General features: G+C 40.7%; 2 protein-coding genes across 2 annotated transcripts; both read right to left on the bottom strand.

The window, feature by feature from the left end:
• Positions 1-10,871: 10,871 nt before the first annotated feature.
• On the bottom strand, positions 10,872-11,438 carry LOC117341354 (retroviral-like aspartic protease 1). The gene has a single exon (XM_033903210.1). The coding sequence runs from the start codon at positions 11,436-11,438 to the stop codon at positions 10,872-10,874; it is 567 nt and encodes a 188-aa protein (XP_033759101.1).
• An 881-nt stretch (positions 11,439-12,319) lies between these two features.
• LOC117341353 (serine/arginine repetitive matrix protein 5-like) lies at positions 12,320-13,168 on the bottom strand. The gene has a single exon (XM_033903209.1). The coding sequence runs from the start codon at positions 13,166-13,168 to the stop codon at positions 12,320-12,322; it is 849 nt and encodes a 282-aa protein (XP_033759100.1).
• Between the last annotated feature and the right edge of the window lie 387 nt (positions 13,169-13,555).

Raw genomic sequence — 13,555 nt, 5'->3', positions numbered from 1 at the left:
TGAAGTTTCAATGAAATTGGCCCATTGGTTTAGGAGGAGTTGTCCAGACAAAATGCATCTACAGACAGACGGACGGACAGACAACCTGATTCCAGTATACCCCCCTAACTTTGTTGCAGGGGTATAAAAACAATAATAAATTTCACCTGTTACTGCCAACCACTATATACACATCCAAATAGACGACTTACCATTGTCTGGTCCCCTGCTCGAAGGGTTTCCCCAACCACCACGCCCCTTAATAGGTAGAAATTTCCAACAGTCAGGGAGGTCAAGTGTTTTTCGCTTAAAAACAGTGTCTTTACTGTCTTTGACATATTCTCCACAACATCACAGGATCCAGACTTTCTTAGATATTGATCTGTCCCTCTGCCTTGCACTTCTGTGATGACTTTCACACGTACAGACACCTGCAGATGCAAAACACATTCTATAAAATTACATAAAATAACTTTGGTACACACAAACATAATCCACAACACTATTACCCTACATAAAATTAATGAGGTGCATTCATAGACCTCGTCCATGGTAATTTGAAATAGCTCACTTTGCTGCTATTTAAGTATTGTCAATGCAAGTATGACCCAGTAGCCAACACAAATATTTTCAAATCATAAATATATATATTGTTAAAAAAAGAAAACACATATATAATTGTTATACATATTTCTAGCCTAGTGCATAATTGATGTACAGTACTTGCCATACCAGTGCTCAACAAGAAATATCTTTAAAAAAGATAAAAGGCTAGATTTAATGCTGGTGGTTATAATGTAAAACTACTGGTGAAATAAATTAAAGAACTACATTGTAATCAATAAATACGCAGTTTCAGCACGGATAACAAAATTATATCAGTTTGAATCATTTTTGGTGATAATAAGACTGCAAATGTGTCATTTGAATAGATGCATCCACTTATTCAGCTTGCATTCAATTACGTTGAAATTTTCACTGAATGTACATGTTTTGTTCCTCTCCAGTTATGTCTCTGTGCTGTCCCAATGTTCACCATCAATTCCAATGTCCAGCTTAAGCTTGACCACTCGATTTAGTTGGAAATCTCCCTCTAAATTTAGCGTGAATATTATTTCAAAATCATTACGTGACTGCTTTGAAATCATGTCAACACAAACACACGATAGTTTAATTTACAAGGCGATATCTATATTCCTTCTAGGATAGTTGGAAAACGATATAGGGTATGTAAGTCTTGTCTTGAATGACGCTTATTTCCGGGTACCAAACACAGTTTATGTAAGTAGTATCACAGAAGAAAAAAATCTCGTTAACATATAAAAGACAACGAAATACACATTTTCAAAATGAGTCATGAATACTTTATCAACTGGCAATTTTGTGTTTTTGATACAGTTGCAATTTTCAGTTTTCCCATGTTAACGTTATGGCTAAGTACCCGGAAGTAGTATTATCTCGCAAAATCTTGGGACTTAAATGGCGAGACTTACAGACACTATTATACAGTGGTTTAAATGTTAAATAACACGTTCTGTATATATTACGGCACACATATTTATGTGTAAATAAGTGTAAACACTGTTCATATAGTAAAGTGACAGTAGCGATGTACTGGTATAAACTGTATAAATATTACCGAGTTTGTGCAACTATTACTGAGTTTGGGTTAATATTACTGAGTTTGTGTAAATATTACCGAGATTGTCATGACCTACTATCAAACAATCAAGCAGAATACGAGCGGTGTCCGTATTACTGCTGTTTTCATGTTTGAACTGTTACAATCAATTGTACTGCTTCCCAAGTTTAATTCTAGGATTGTGTTTGACCCATTTTCCTATTATTCTCTTCATTGCGGAACCTGTTATCGTTTTCAATCGCAGTCGATTCACATTGGAAGCCATTTTTGTTTCCATGTGTTTAAGTTTGCTGTGCGCATGCGATTATCTATATGTCACATAATATGCATATTCAGAGTGATAACCTTTTAATAATTGATAATTGATTTTATTATGTATATACGTCATCAAATTCAAATGGTTATTATTCAGAAGGTTATTTTTTTGAAACATATACCCAATAATATGATAAACAAGAGGCCCATGGGCTTTAACGGTCATCTGACAAACACTTACACTTACAGCAGGGACACACCCCTCAATCCAGCATTATTACCATAAATTATTTGTCGCAGCCAGTTATGTTTCAGATCAAATTTGGTTTTTATCCATTTAGCTTATCCAAGAAGAGCAGCATCTTAAAGCAAAATTTTAGCCAAGTTTCCATTTTTGGGGCATGCCCCTCTGCCCCAATGGGCCAGACAAGACTCATTTATATTAATTAGGATTCCCATTCCCCAATGATGTTTCATACTACAGTAAATATGGTTGTAATCAGTTAAGGCATTAAGGAGGAATAGCATTTTTAAGAAATGTTTAACCTAAGCACTCCTTTTGCCCCATCTTTCTTTCCCCAGGGGTCAGACCTATCTCAATAAAAAATATGATTGCCGTCACCTTATGTTTCACATCAAATTTGGTTGTAATCCACCAAAAGGTTAGGCAGATTTAGGATTTAATAGCAAATATTCACCAAAGTTCCCCTTTTGGGGCCCTGCCCCTCGGGCCCAACGGATCACACTAGCCTTGTTTATATAAAATATGACCACCCTTCCCAAAGGATGTTTCACACCATATTTCGTATTAATCCACCCAAGGGTTAGAGAGAAGTAAGATTTTATAGCAAAAATTCACCAAAGTTCCCCTATTGGGGCCCCGACCCTCTGGCTCCACGGGCCACACTAGCCTCATTTATATAAAATATGACCGCCCTCCCCAAATGATGTCTAGCACCATATGACGACTTAAGGATGAGTAGGATTTTATAGCAAAATTTCATCAAAGTTCCCCTTTTGGGGCCCAGCCCCTCAGGCCCCAGAGGTCACACCAACCTCATTTATATAAAATATGACCGCCCTCCCCCAATTATGTTTCACACCAAATTTAGTTGTAATCCACCCAAGGGTAAAGGAGGAGTAGGATTTTATAGCAAATATTCACCTAAGTTCCCTTTTTGGGGCCCGCCCCTCTAGCCCCAGGGGTCAGACCAGCCACATTTATATAAAATATGATTGCCCTCCCCCATGATGCTTCAAACCAAATTTGGAAGTAATCCACCCAAGCGATAAGGAGGAGTAGCGTTTTGAAATAAAACATTTACGGACGGCGCACGAGGGACAAAGCACGATGACTATAGGTCATCCTGACCCTTTGGGTCAGATGACCTAAAAATAATACTGTAGCATAGCATATTTCGCTGCAAAGAATGAATTGCCATTTATTTAATGTATTACTATGAATAAATACATTGCTCATTGAAAACACCCAAAATTTAAATAAATAATTCAATAAATGATAACTAAAAAATAGATAAAAGTCATTAATTTCCATTTCAGTATTAAAGCCGAACATTATTTAATATACATATGATATGAAAATTAACTTTGAATTTTATACCAGCAATGTATAAAGATCATTGTGCTATCTTGACCAACCAGAGTGAAAAACCTTTAATTTCTAATTAATATGTATTAAAGTTGATAAAGATAAAATAATTTCCACATGCTTAATTACTTTAGGCAACATTAAATTGTTATTTTAACTATATACGTCCCCGAGTCAAATTACCATTCGGGCAAGTAAGTTTCACTGGTCACCTGCCCGATCTATGTAAAATTTCAAATAAAGCGAGTCAACCTTAATCCGAAAGATCCGATGATAGACTATATATACTAACGATATCTTATGTCATAACAAAGAGGTATATACATGTGTCGTCAGAAAATTCGGACTATCCGAGCCCAAAAACCTATATTTATAACCATCTTGTATAGATCTCTGACAAACCTGTGCTTCGTACGTCAACCAAGGGGCCCAGAAAAATAACGAACCCCGGGCCAGCTAGGGACAGCATTGACAAAGCATTTGCGAACAATTCATGCCCACATCCTATAAAAACGCATGTTACAAACATAACACCATTACAAAATACCTCAACATCACCTACATTTCCACCCATTTTCCCTAATTTTGACGATGCCGTACCAACCTTATTGCCAGCCATTTTCCCGCGCTATGTATCCCACGTGACTTTGACAACACACAATCCAAACTCCGCACCAGCTTGTGCACAAAACGAAACTACCAATTTTGATTGGATAAAAGTGATTACACCGAAATAACGGTATGATCAAATGACGAATTTGGACCATTCACGATACTTTACAGGGAAAACCCTGGGTGAAAATTGACAGGGAATAATAATCGCACACATTTCATGAAGGGAGATTTGAGAATTGACCTGCTTTTACTTCAGATTTTTCCACAATGATTGAAAATTAAGTTATGCACACAATAAACAAAATCAGAAGACAAAAGTTTGGCAACAAGTTTATTGCAAATCTGTTTAATAACTCTAACTTAACATTATTTTTTTAGGTTTTTATTTGAGCTACCACGATAAAACAGAAGCGTATCACGATATATTGTGATTTCACCTTGATGTAATGATTTTTTTTTTTTTTTTACATTTCGCATTATAAATACTTCGTTTGCATAATACAAACATATACTATTATGATATGATGGACATATCTTCTAAATTTGAATAATCAAATGACTAATTATACGTCCCTGATATATTTGTACACACATACTTAAAGGGTGAATTTGTTTTGCAATTAAAATACATATTAAAGATATATAAAAATAACCTAAATAAAGAAATAAGAAATGCTAAAACCGATAATAAACTAAATCACTTATCACTCTTTATCAAACATTTATTATTCATAACAAGAGACATTTTTTAAATAAAAATCGAAACTTGTAATAATAGTCTGTTATTAATATTAAAGACGTGTCAAACCTTCTCTTTTTAGCATCAAATCAAAAACATCATAAATACTAATCAACTATCTTTGAAGTGCATGATTCTTAAATTTGCTTATTTTTCTTTTATTTTGCTGTGAAAAAAAACAGCCTTTAAACTATATCATGGTTATAAGTATGAGAGATAGTTAACTCGTACCCACAAACTCGTACCCAAATTTTGGTTAAGTCGTACCCGCAAAAACAGGCGAACTCGTACGCAAGTGAGGCGAACCCGTAGAACATGCACTACACGTATGTACATGAAGCCAGTCAGATTGTATTTATTCCAATACTATGATTTCAACCATACAAAATGAAGAATGACCATTATTTGTTTTCTTTGCTGACCCCTTTTATGAATACCGGCAAAAAATAAAGGAGACGTGTGATGAACACACCTGTCGTACATCTGAAACCACGTGCCCACCGTGATGATATAGTGCAGTGTAAACTAAAACCGCGCACTAGCAAAACCATTTCCAGTAAAATGAACACGGGTAACACATATGTACGGCTCTCTTTTATGTAGGTTGATTTTTTTTACTTGCTCACATAAGACGTTGCGCTCCCGTTAAACATTCATGTCCGGTAAAAAAAAAATTATGAAGCGTAAAAAAGGTCATTTCCTTACACAACGTGTTGTTACAACAATACAAGATGGAGAATATTACATTTGGTATTAAACTAATTTTTTATGTTTCTGGTAGTAACAGGATATTATTTTTATATTGAAATAGAAATAAGCACTTTGATGATGTGGGACAAACAGCACGGCACCTAATTTGTTTGTTACGTGTCTCCGCCATTCGTCGGCACCTGTCAGTCTTCCATTGCACAAAAAGTAGGCGGAGACGCGGGTTACTTGACAGCTAGACAGGTGCCAACGCTATATGTCTCTGATGATTCGCGGAGTCACGGATAGATGATCTGTCATGTCAGATGTTCGATATTATTGTATGTATGTATATATTCATGGTCATAATGAAATAATAGATGCATTTGTAAGTATTTTATTTCATGCTTCAGATTTGAACATATCACACGGACAGTGAACTGGTCACCGAAGGCTGGATTCAGTATCAAAATAGCGCGATATTTTGAAAAATGTGTGTAAAAATCGCGAAATCGCGGCCCAGGGGGATCCCTATTAAACTGTATCCAATCTGAACTCGTGACACAAACTAACGCGTATGTATATCAATATATATAATACCTAAAAATTGCAAGATAATTAGCATTGACAACATATAAAAATATCGCCAAAATACTGGTGAATATACTTAAAACCCCCAATATACGTAACTAGGTTTTTTTCATGATCCAGAAAAAAAAATCTTTAAAAAAATCCAATTTATATTCATGCAAAAAAAAACAACCAAACAATAAAAAAGACAAAAACAAATAAAAATGGGTGGTAAGTATAAGTAAATATTTCGCAAAAAAATCCAAAGTAATGCATGTGTGTCGCACCAGAGTCTCTGTTCGCACTAAATCAACAAACCGAACCTGACTACACAACCTGCACCGGCTGACACAAAGTCATTATCTTGTGTTTTTAACGTTTGTGTTACATTTGCTGTATCCACAGATTAGATAAAAAAAAATCACATTAAATGCTGTCAGATGTGATTGTAGTTTTGCTAAAAAAGGAAAATTTCTAGCCAGAAGTCAACCATCCACCAGACTTGCATTCACATTGTATTCAAAAACACACAAGAGCTCCAAAATAGAAAAACGCGCTCCAACTACTACTATACCAATACCACAGAAATAAATTATTTAGCTTAATCTAAGTCATATCTATATAAATGTTATCAATATTTGGACTGGATTTCCACTTAAATCTTCGTATCTAGTTACGTATTTTGGGGCTATAAATGAGAGTTGGGAATTGCCATAAAATCATATTGCAATGTATATTGCCAGTAAATATTGTTAAAATCAAAGTGTCTAAAGCGAAAGAAGAGAAAAGAAGAGAAAAGAACCATCTTTCAAAGAGCACACTTAGATCCTTTGATGGTGGGCGCCAAGATCCCTCTGGGATCTCTTGTTTTACATTTACCCTTGGTGACTGCAGTATCTAAAAGATACACGACATCTCCTTCAGCGTATGGTCTCTGCAGAATGCGTAGGTCATAATAACGCTTCATACGGTTAAGAGATGTCTTCAAATTACTCCTAGCGACGGTGTGAGCTTTCTCAAGGTTTCCTACTAGGGTAGACACATAGTCATCAACATTGTTGGTTTTCTGGCCTGGTAGGGGAAACATGAGCTGGGCGGGCGTGTTCACTTCTTTCCCGAGCATCAGCATATTCGGAGTGAATCCTGTAGTCCGATTGACCGATGCGCGAATAGCTCCAGCTATTTGCTGGACATGCTCATCCCATTTATTTTGGGACTTCGCGAGGAAACAACGAACAGCGTCCATTAACGTTCGGTTATACCGTTCCACCTGTCCATTGGAAGACGGTCTGTAGGGTGTAGTACGAGCTTTATGGATATGGAGAGCCTGGCATAAAGCTTCGAACAACTTACTCTCAAAGTCCCTGGTCGGAGAAGATTTGAAACGGATAACCAAACCGCGAAAAGAATCCGTCCACAGCTGCTCTCGCTGTTATTTCCGCTTTCTGGGAGGGTAGGGGAATGCACTCCACCCACTTGGTAAATTGGTCCACCATCATGAGGCAGTGTTCATTTCCGCTTGCTGTCTTAGGTAACGGTCCGAGGAAATCTATATGCACTCGTTCCATAGGCGTTTGTTTTTCTTGTTGCGGCTACAGACGTCACAGGAGGTTACATAGGTCTCAACGTCTCGTCCTAGATGTACCCAGAAAAACTTTTCTTTCAGCTTAGCCTTTGTTCTGGCTATTCCTTGATGAGAAGCTGAGGGAAGATCATGATGCCACTCGAGGGTCTTCTCTGTCAGAGAGATTGGCACTACAAGCACCAAATCATCACTGTCAGTCTTCTGTTTAAATATCACACCGTCGATTAGTTTACAGATGTTTCTGTTTAACCAGTAGTACTTGGCTTCTGGAGAAGCTAGGAATAGCTATCCCTGTCCAGGTTCTGATCCATCCAGTAGATATTTCCGGATAAACTGGAGGTCTGTGTCTTTTTCTTGTTCATCTTCGAGTTCACGGTAAGTGAACCCCCAACCAGATGGTGTCTCTGCTGTAGCATCTTTTGCTAGCTGAACTGTACACATCCTAACCTGGAGCTGGTTATCCAGAAGCTCTATATCAAAACTTGATCCATCTGAACGATGTTCCTCTGGCAGGGTGGATAAACTGTCATCTTTGAGTCCACTGTCATGTCCACCACAATCAGGATGTGGATAGTCAAGGAAAACCGAGGAAGCCGTATTCACCTGATGACTCCCCGGAGTTTGACTCACAGAAGGTGGTTGGCCAATAATGGCCCTGTCATCTTTAAGCCGACTGTCATGGCTACCGCAATCAGGGTGTGGATAACCAAGGAAAACCGGAGTAGCCCTATTTACCTGATGACTACCCGGAGTTTGACTTGCATAAGGGGGTTGGGTCGAACTGGCATCTTTAAGTCCACTGTCATGGCTACCACAATCAGGGTGAGGATAGCCAAGGAAAACCGGAGTAGCCCTATTTACCTGATGACTACCCGGAGTTTGACTCTCAGAAGATATACTGGCATGCATGTTCAGGGGACACTCAAGGAAACTGGTAGGCTTACATTCTTTACCGGCAGAGTTACACACGGAACCAGCCGTGGCACTTTCGTACGGGCGTTGGTCGCTAGCAGGAAAACTGTCATGAGTGCCTTGACATCCAAGATAACTGTCATGTTCACCTGGAGGGTGAACAAGGTAACTCGAACAACTCAAGAATGAATTGACCCCTGGCATGAGTGTCGAGTTGATTGTCCATTTAGGAGGCTCTATAGGGCTAGAGTCCCCTAACCGGTCTTGCGGATCTAATGTGGCCACATTGTTGGTACCTACAAGGTACCCCTTATCACCGCAAGTCTTACTTCCCGTCAGGGCGGTTACGTCGTCTACTGCCAGTGAGAATTCGCCCCACTGTCTGTCGGCACGCTTACAATAATTGCAGCCTCCACAGGGCAAGTTTTCAGGCTTGATTCCAGCTATGTACGATAGGCATGGAGTCAGTTCATCCGGGATTCTGGATAGCGCGTCCGCATTTCCATGTTTGGTTCCGGGTCTGTGCTTCACAATCATATGGTATTGAGAAAGTTCTTCCATCCATCGTGTAAGCTGTCCCTGCGGCTCCTTAAATCGTAACAGCCATGTTAGACTTGAATGGTCCGTCCTGACGGTAAACTGTCTACCTAAAAGGTAGTATTTAAACTGTCTTGTAAATCTCACAATACTAAGCAATTCCTTCCGAGTGGTGCAATATCTTTTCTGTTCGGCTGTGAGAGAGAAACTGCTAAAAGCAATAACTCGCTCAACCCCGTCTTGTACTTGATTCAGCACCCCTCCAATCGCTACATCCGAGGCATCTGTATCTAAGATGAATGGATCCTTAGTATTTGGCAGTGCTAAGATGGGAGGTTCTGTCAGCACCTTCTTAAGACTATCGAAGGCCTGTTGCTGCTCTGCGTCCCAATTCTTTCCTGTGAGATTATACAAGGGTTAAGCTAACTCGGCGAAGTCCTTAATAAAGGAACGATGATAGTTCACCAATCCGAGAAACCGCTCCACATCTTTAGAGGACGTTGGTAAGGGCCAATTAGCTACCGTGCTGGTGTCCGTATCCGACATCGCTATCTGGTCCTTTCCTACTATCCGACCTAAAAACTCGACTTCCGGTTGGAAAAGTAGACACTTTTTTGGTTTTAATTTCATCCCATGTCTGAATCTTTCCAACGTTTCTCTCAAATTATTGAGGTGTTCCCTGAAGGTGTGTCCTAATACTAGGATGTCGTCCAAAAAGGCAAGAACTGTTTTCCAGGTGAGACCCCGTAAGATGAGATTTATTGCACGAGAAAATGTAGCGGGAGCGTTAGTCAGACCAAAACCCATACAAACATGTTCAAATAATCCGTATTTTGTAAGAAACGCCGTTTTCTTTCGATCCGTGTCCTTAACCTTTATTTGCCAATACGCGTTGTTGGCGTCTAGTTTTGAGAACCACGAACTTCCAGCTAGGGTGTCCAAACAATCCTCAACTAATGGTAGTGGAGAGGTGTCCTTAACAGTGACATCATTGAGCGCCCTGTAATCAATGCACCAACGCATTGAGCCGTCCTTACGTCTGACGAATACAGGTGCTGACGCCCACTCCGACATGGACTCCTGGATGACACCTGCGTCCAGCATTTTCATAAGGTGTGCTTCCTCCTCCCCGGCGAATGATGCTGGCGTACGACGCATTCGCAGTTTAACAGGCTTGGCGTCGCTGGTGTCCACTGCATGCTCAATTTTGTCAAAAGTCCCGAGATCAAATTCATTCTTAGCGAAAACGTCCGAATAATGACAGAGAAGTTCGACTAAGTCTTTATTCCGAGATTCTGTCAAATATTTTCTAGAATCAGCAGCTAATTTCTGGAGATGTTCGGGTACCTTCCCAGTATCGGATGAGGTTTTGGTTTTGTCCGACTCGCTAACGTTGCGACATGTTGTCCTCTCATTTGTATGCCTCTGAATAGGTCTGGCGCTTATATCGGAGCGAATAAAATCCGCTGTTTCGGGGTTAAAATAATCCCGAACCTCAAAAGCGTTAGCTAGTAATTCTCCTTTCTTTATGGTCCTAAAATTGTCGCCTAAATTTACCAAACAAACAACGGGCTTAGTATGGGCATTACGAACTATTCGGGGTACTAGAAGCTCCAGGTTCCCACTAGGCTCTATGTAATAATCCTCCAAGTCCGCGTTCATTTTACCGGTTACTCTGACGACAGTGTTGGGTGGTACTACAAGTTTCCTCTCAGCTGTAACCCTGGCAATTATTGGTCTGTCATCTCTGAATTTCGTGTTTTAAGTACACCCTCTCCTCCCCTATCAGAAGAGTATCTGTTTTCATATCGTGGATGGTGCCCCATTTGTGTAGGAGATCATGTCCTAATAACATTTCATCACTGATGGGGGCCACATACACGCTTTCCTTAAACACGCTGGAACCAATTTTCAGACTAATTGGCGCAATCCAAGTGCCATTCAGAGAAGATTCTGTGTCTGTCAAGTGCATAACAACATCTTTCAACTTCTTAGGTTTTTTCCGTAGTCTGTCAAATACAGATGTGGAGATAATAGTCATCTCTGCTCCGGAATCAATCCTGGCTGTAATGGGTACCTCTCCAACTGTGACCTTAACTAATGAGGAGCTAGCACAAATCCTATTGATATAAACAACCTCAGGTTTAGAGGTGACACAAAATGCATCATCTACTGTACTAAAAGCACCAGTAGCCTCTGAGTTAACAGGTTGTGAAATTGGTAAAGAAGAATAAATATCTAGCAAAACATTTGCTGGATCGGTTGAAACAACCATGGGAGTAGTAGGCACGGGGTTACAAACCTCCATAGAGTCTATATCTAGGCCTAAATCTACAAGTGGCTCAGGGGCTTGGCCCGTAGTCCTGGGCCCTACTAGTTTAAAGAATCGGTAGAGTTCTTTGCCTTCTTGACCTTGTCTGGGTTCTTCTCACACCACTTTTTGTAGCGGCGGCAATCTTTTTTCATATGGCCTGCTCCTTTACAAAAGAAGCAGGTTATTTCGTTGGAACCAGACTGTCCTTGAGCCTGTAGATTGGTCTTCCCCAGTTTAGCTGCAAGTTTGTTGACCTCCCTCTCAATTAGAGCTTTAATCTCATCTTGAGAAGACTTCACTGCATTGACTGAGGTTTCCTCCCTTCCTTTTTTCTTCTTTCCATCCACGGCCTGGCTAACATACTGATATTGTTTCATCAGGTTCAGAGCTCCTTCCATGGACCGTGGTCTGCTGAGAAACACATGTTTCCCTGCGTCTTTGTCAGTGCTCCCTTGGCAAAATCTGGAAATGGCCTCGGAACGGGCATGTTACTCCGGTAGGTGACGAAATGCGGGTGTGGCGAGGGTCATAACTCTATCGGCCCAGTCATCGAGTGACTCGTCATTCTTCTGAGTGGCCTGTTGGAATTTGACCGTCGACGTCTCGGGTAATTCCTTAGCACCGAAACGTCCCTCCAATTTCTTCATAATTTTATGGAAAGAACATTCCCGTCTCATGCCAATATTCATCGTGAAATAATCCAAGGCCTTACCATCTAATACCCACGTCAGGTAGTCACGGCATTCTCCCTCTGACCAGTGAAGGACCGTACGGAAACAGTCAAACTTCTGCTTGAATGACAGCCAGTTTGTTGAACCATCATACTTGAGGTTTTTCGGTAGCTTCTGTGGCTTACCCCGTGGTCCCAAGCTATGCTAGTCATCTCCACTGGACTCGCTACCAGAACTTGAGGTGTCAAAATAAAATCTCGACTTCTCTCGACTGGAGCGATTGTGATGACCGCGACTGCGATGACGCGAAACAGAGCGCTTGTGGCGACGCGAAACAGAGCGATCGCTGTAACCTTTCCTTGAAGGAGACCGAACACTCCGGCTAGTGCTCATACGGTCATGACGACATGGCGAACATCCTCGGTGCCTAGAGGAACTAGGTTGCCTTCTAGACCTGGATGTTGACCTGGAGTCATGACGGCGCCTATGGTGTCCAGACCTACCCTTTGAACTGGCTCTAGTATCTGATGGTGACCTAGTTTTGTGATGATGCATCGGCTTTCCAGGTGACCTCGATGACCTTGATGATCTTGGTTTAAGAGACCTGAAAGACGATGTCCCTTTGCTAGGTGACCTCGAAGACTTACATGACCTTTGAGGTGTCTTGTCCGACCTCGATACTTGGACACTAGCTTTGTCCTCAGTTGGGTAGTAGCTGGGCGCATGACTGGGCGGGGGTTGACTGGATACTTCGGGTCGATTTAACCAGAGTGAACTAAGTCGATGCCTAGTCATCTCATCATATGAAGATGGCGGCTCCAACTTCATAGGTATAGGTAACTTGGCTGACTCTGGCTGCTTAGACTTGGGAATGGCCCCCATTTCCTGTTTGGGGTCAAATACCGGGACATCTGGATAGTCCATTGGCATTAAATCCATGCTGTTGACAGGTTTTACCAAAGTATTAACTGGTGACCATTTTTTGTCTGTATCGTCAACACCCGTGTTATATAAAATACGCGTAGGATTCCCTACATTAGGGAACCCAACCATGTTGGCGTGAGACATGGGATCAAATTCCGATATTTCTGAAATTCCTGAGTCCCATGTCTCTGCATTGACGGCTGTGATGTGGTAATAGGTACCTGGGATGGGGCGAGAACTGGGGTTAGGAATTCCCCCATGTCCAATAAATCAGCAAACTCCGGTGACTTATGGGACTGCCTGCCTGGCTCTCCAAAATAAATAGAGTCCCATAACTCCTGACTTGGTTTTCTGCCACCAAAAGCCGCTGTAATGTGCTCGGCGGTTAATTTCCCATAATTAAATCTCATATTGATTAGGATCCTTGCACGTGTCTCCCCTATTCCAGGTAAATACCGGACCATATCTTCAAAAGTTGCCGTGTTTATGTTTCTAGCCGGAAGCGACGCCATTTTA

This window comes from Pecten maximus, chromosome 13, assembly GCF_902652985.1.
Source record: "Pecten maximus chromosome 13, xPecMax1.1, whole genome shotgun sequence".
NCBI lineage: Eukaryota > Metazoa > Mollusca > Bivalvia > Pectinida > Pectinidae > Pecten > Pecten maximus.
Note: the sequence above shows the minus strand (reverse complement) of the source record. Positions and strands in the feature narration are given on the sequence as shown.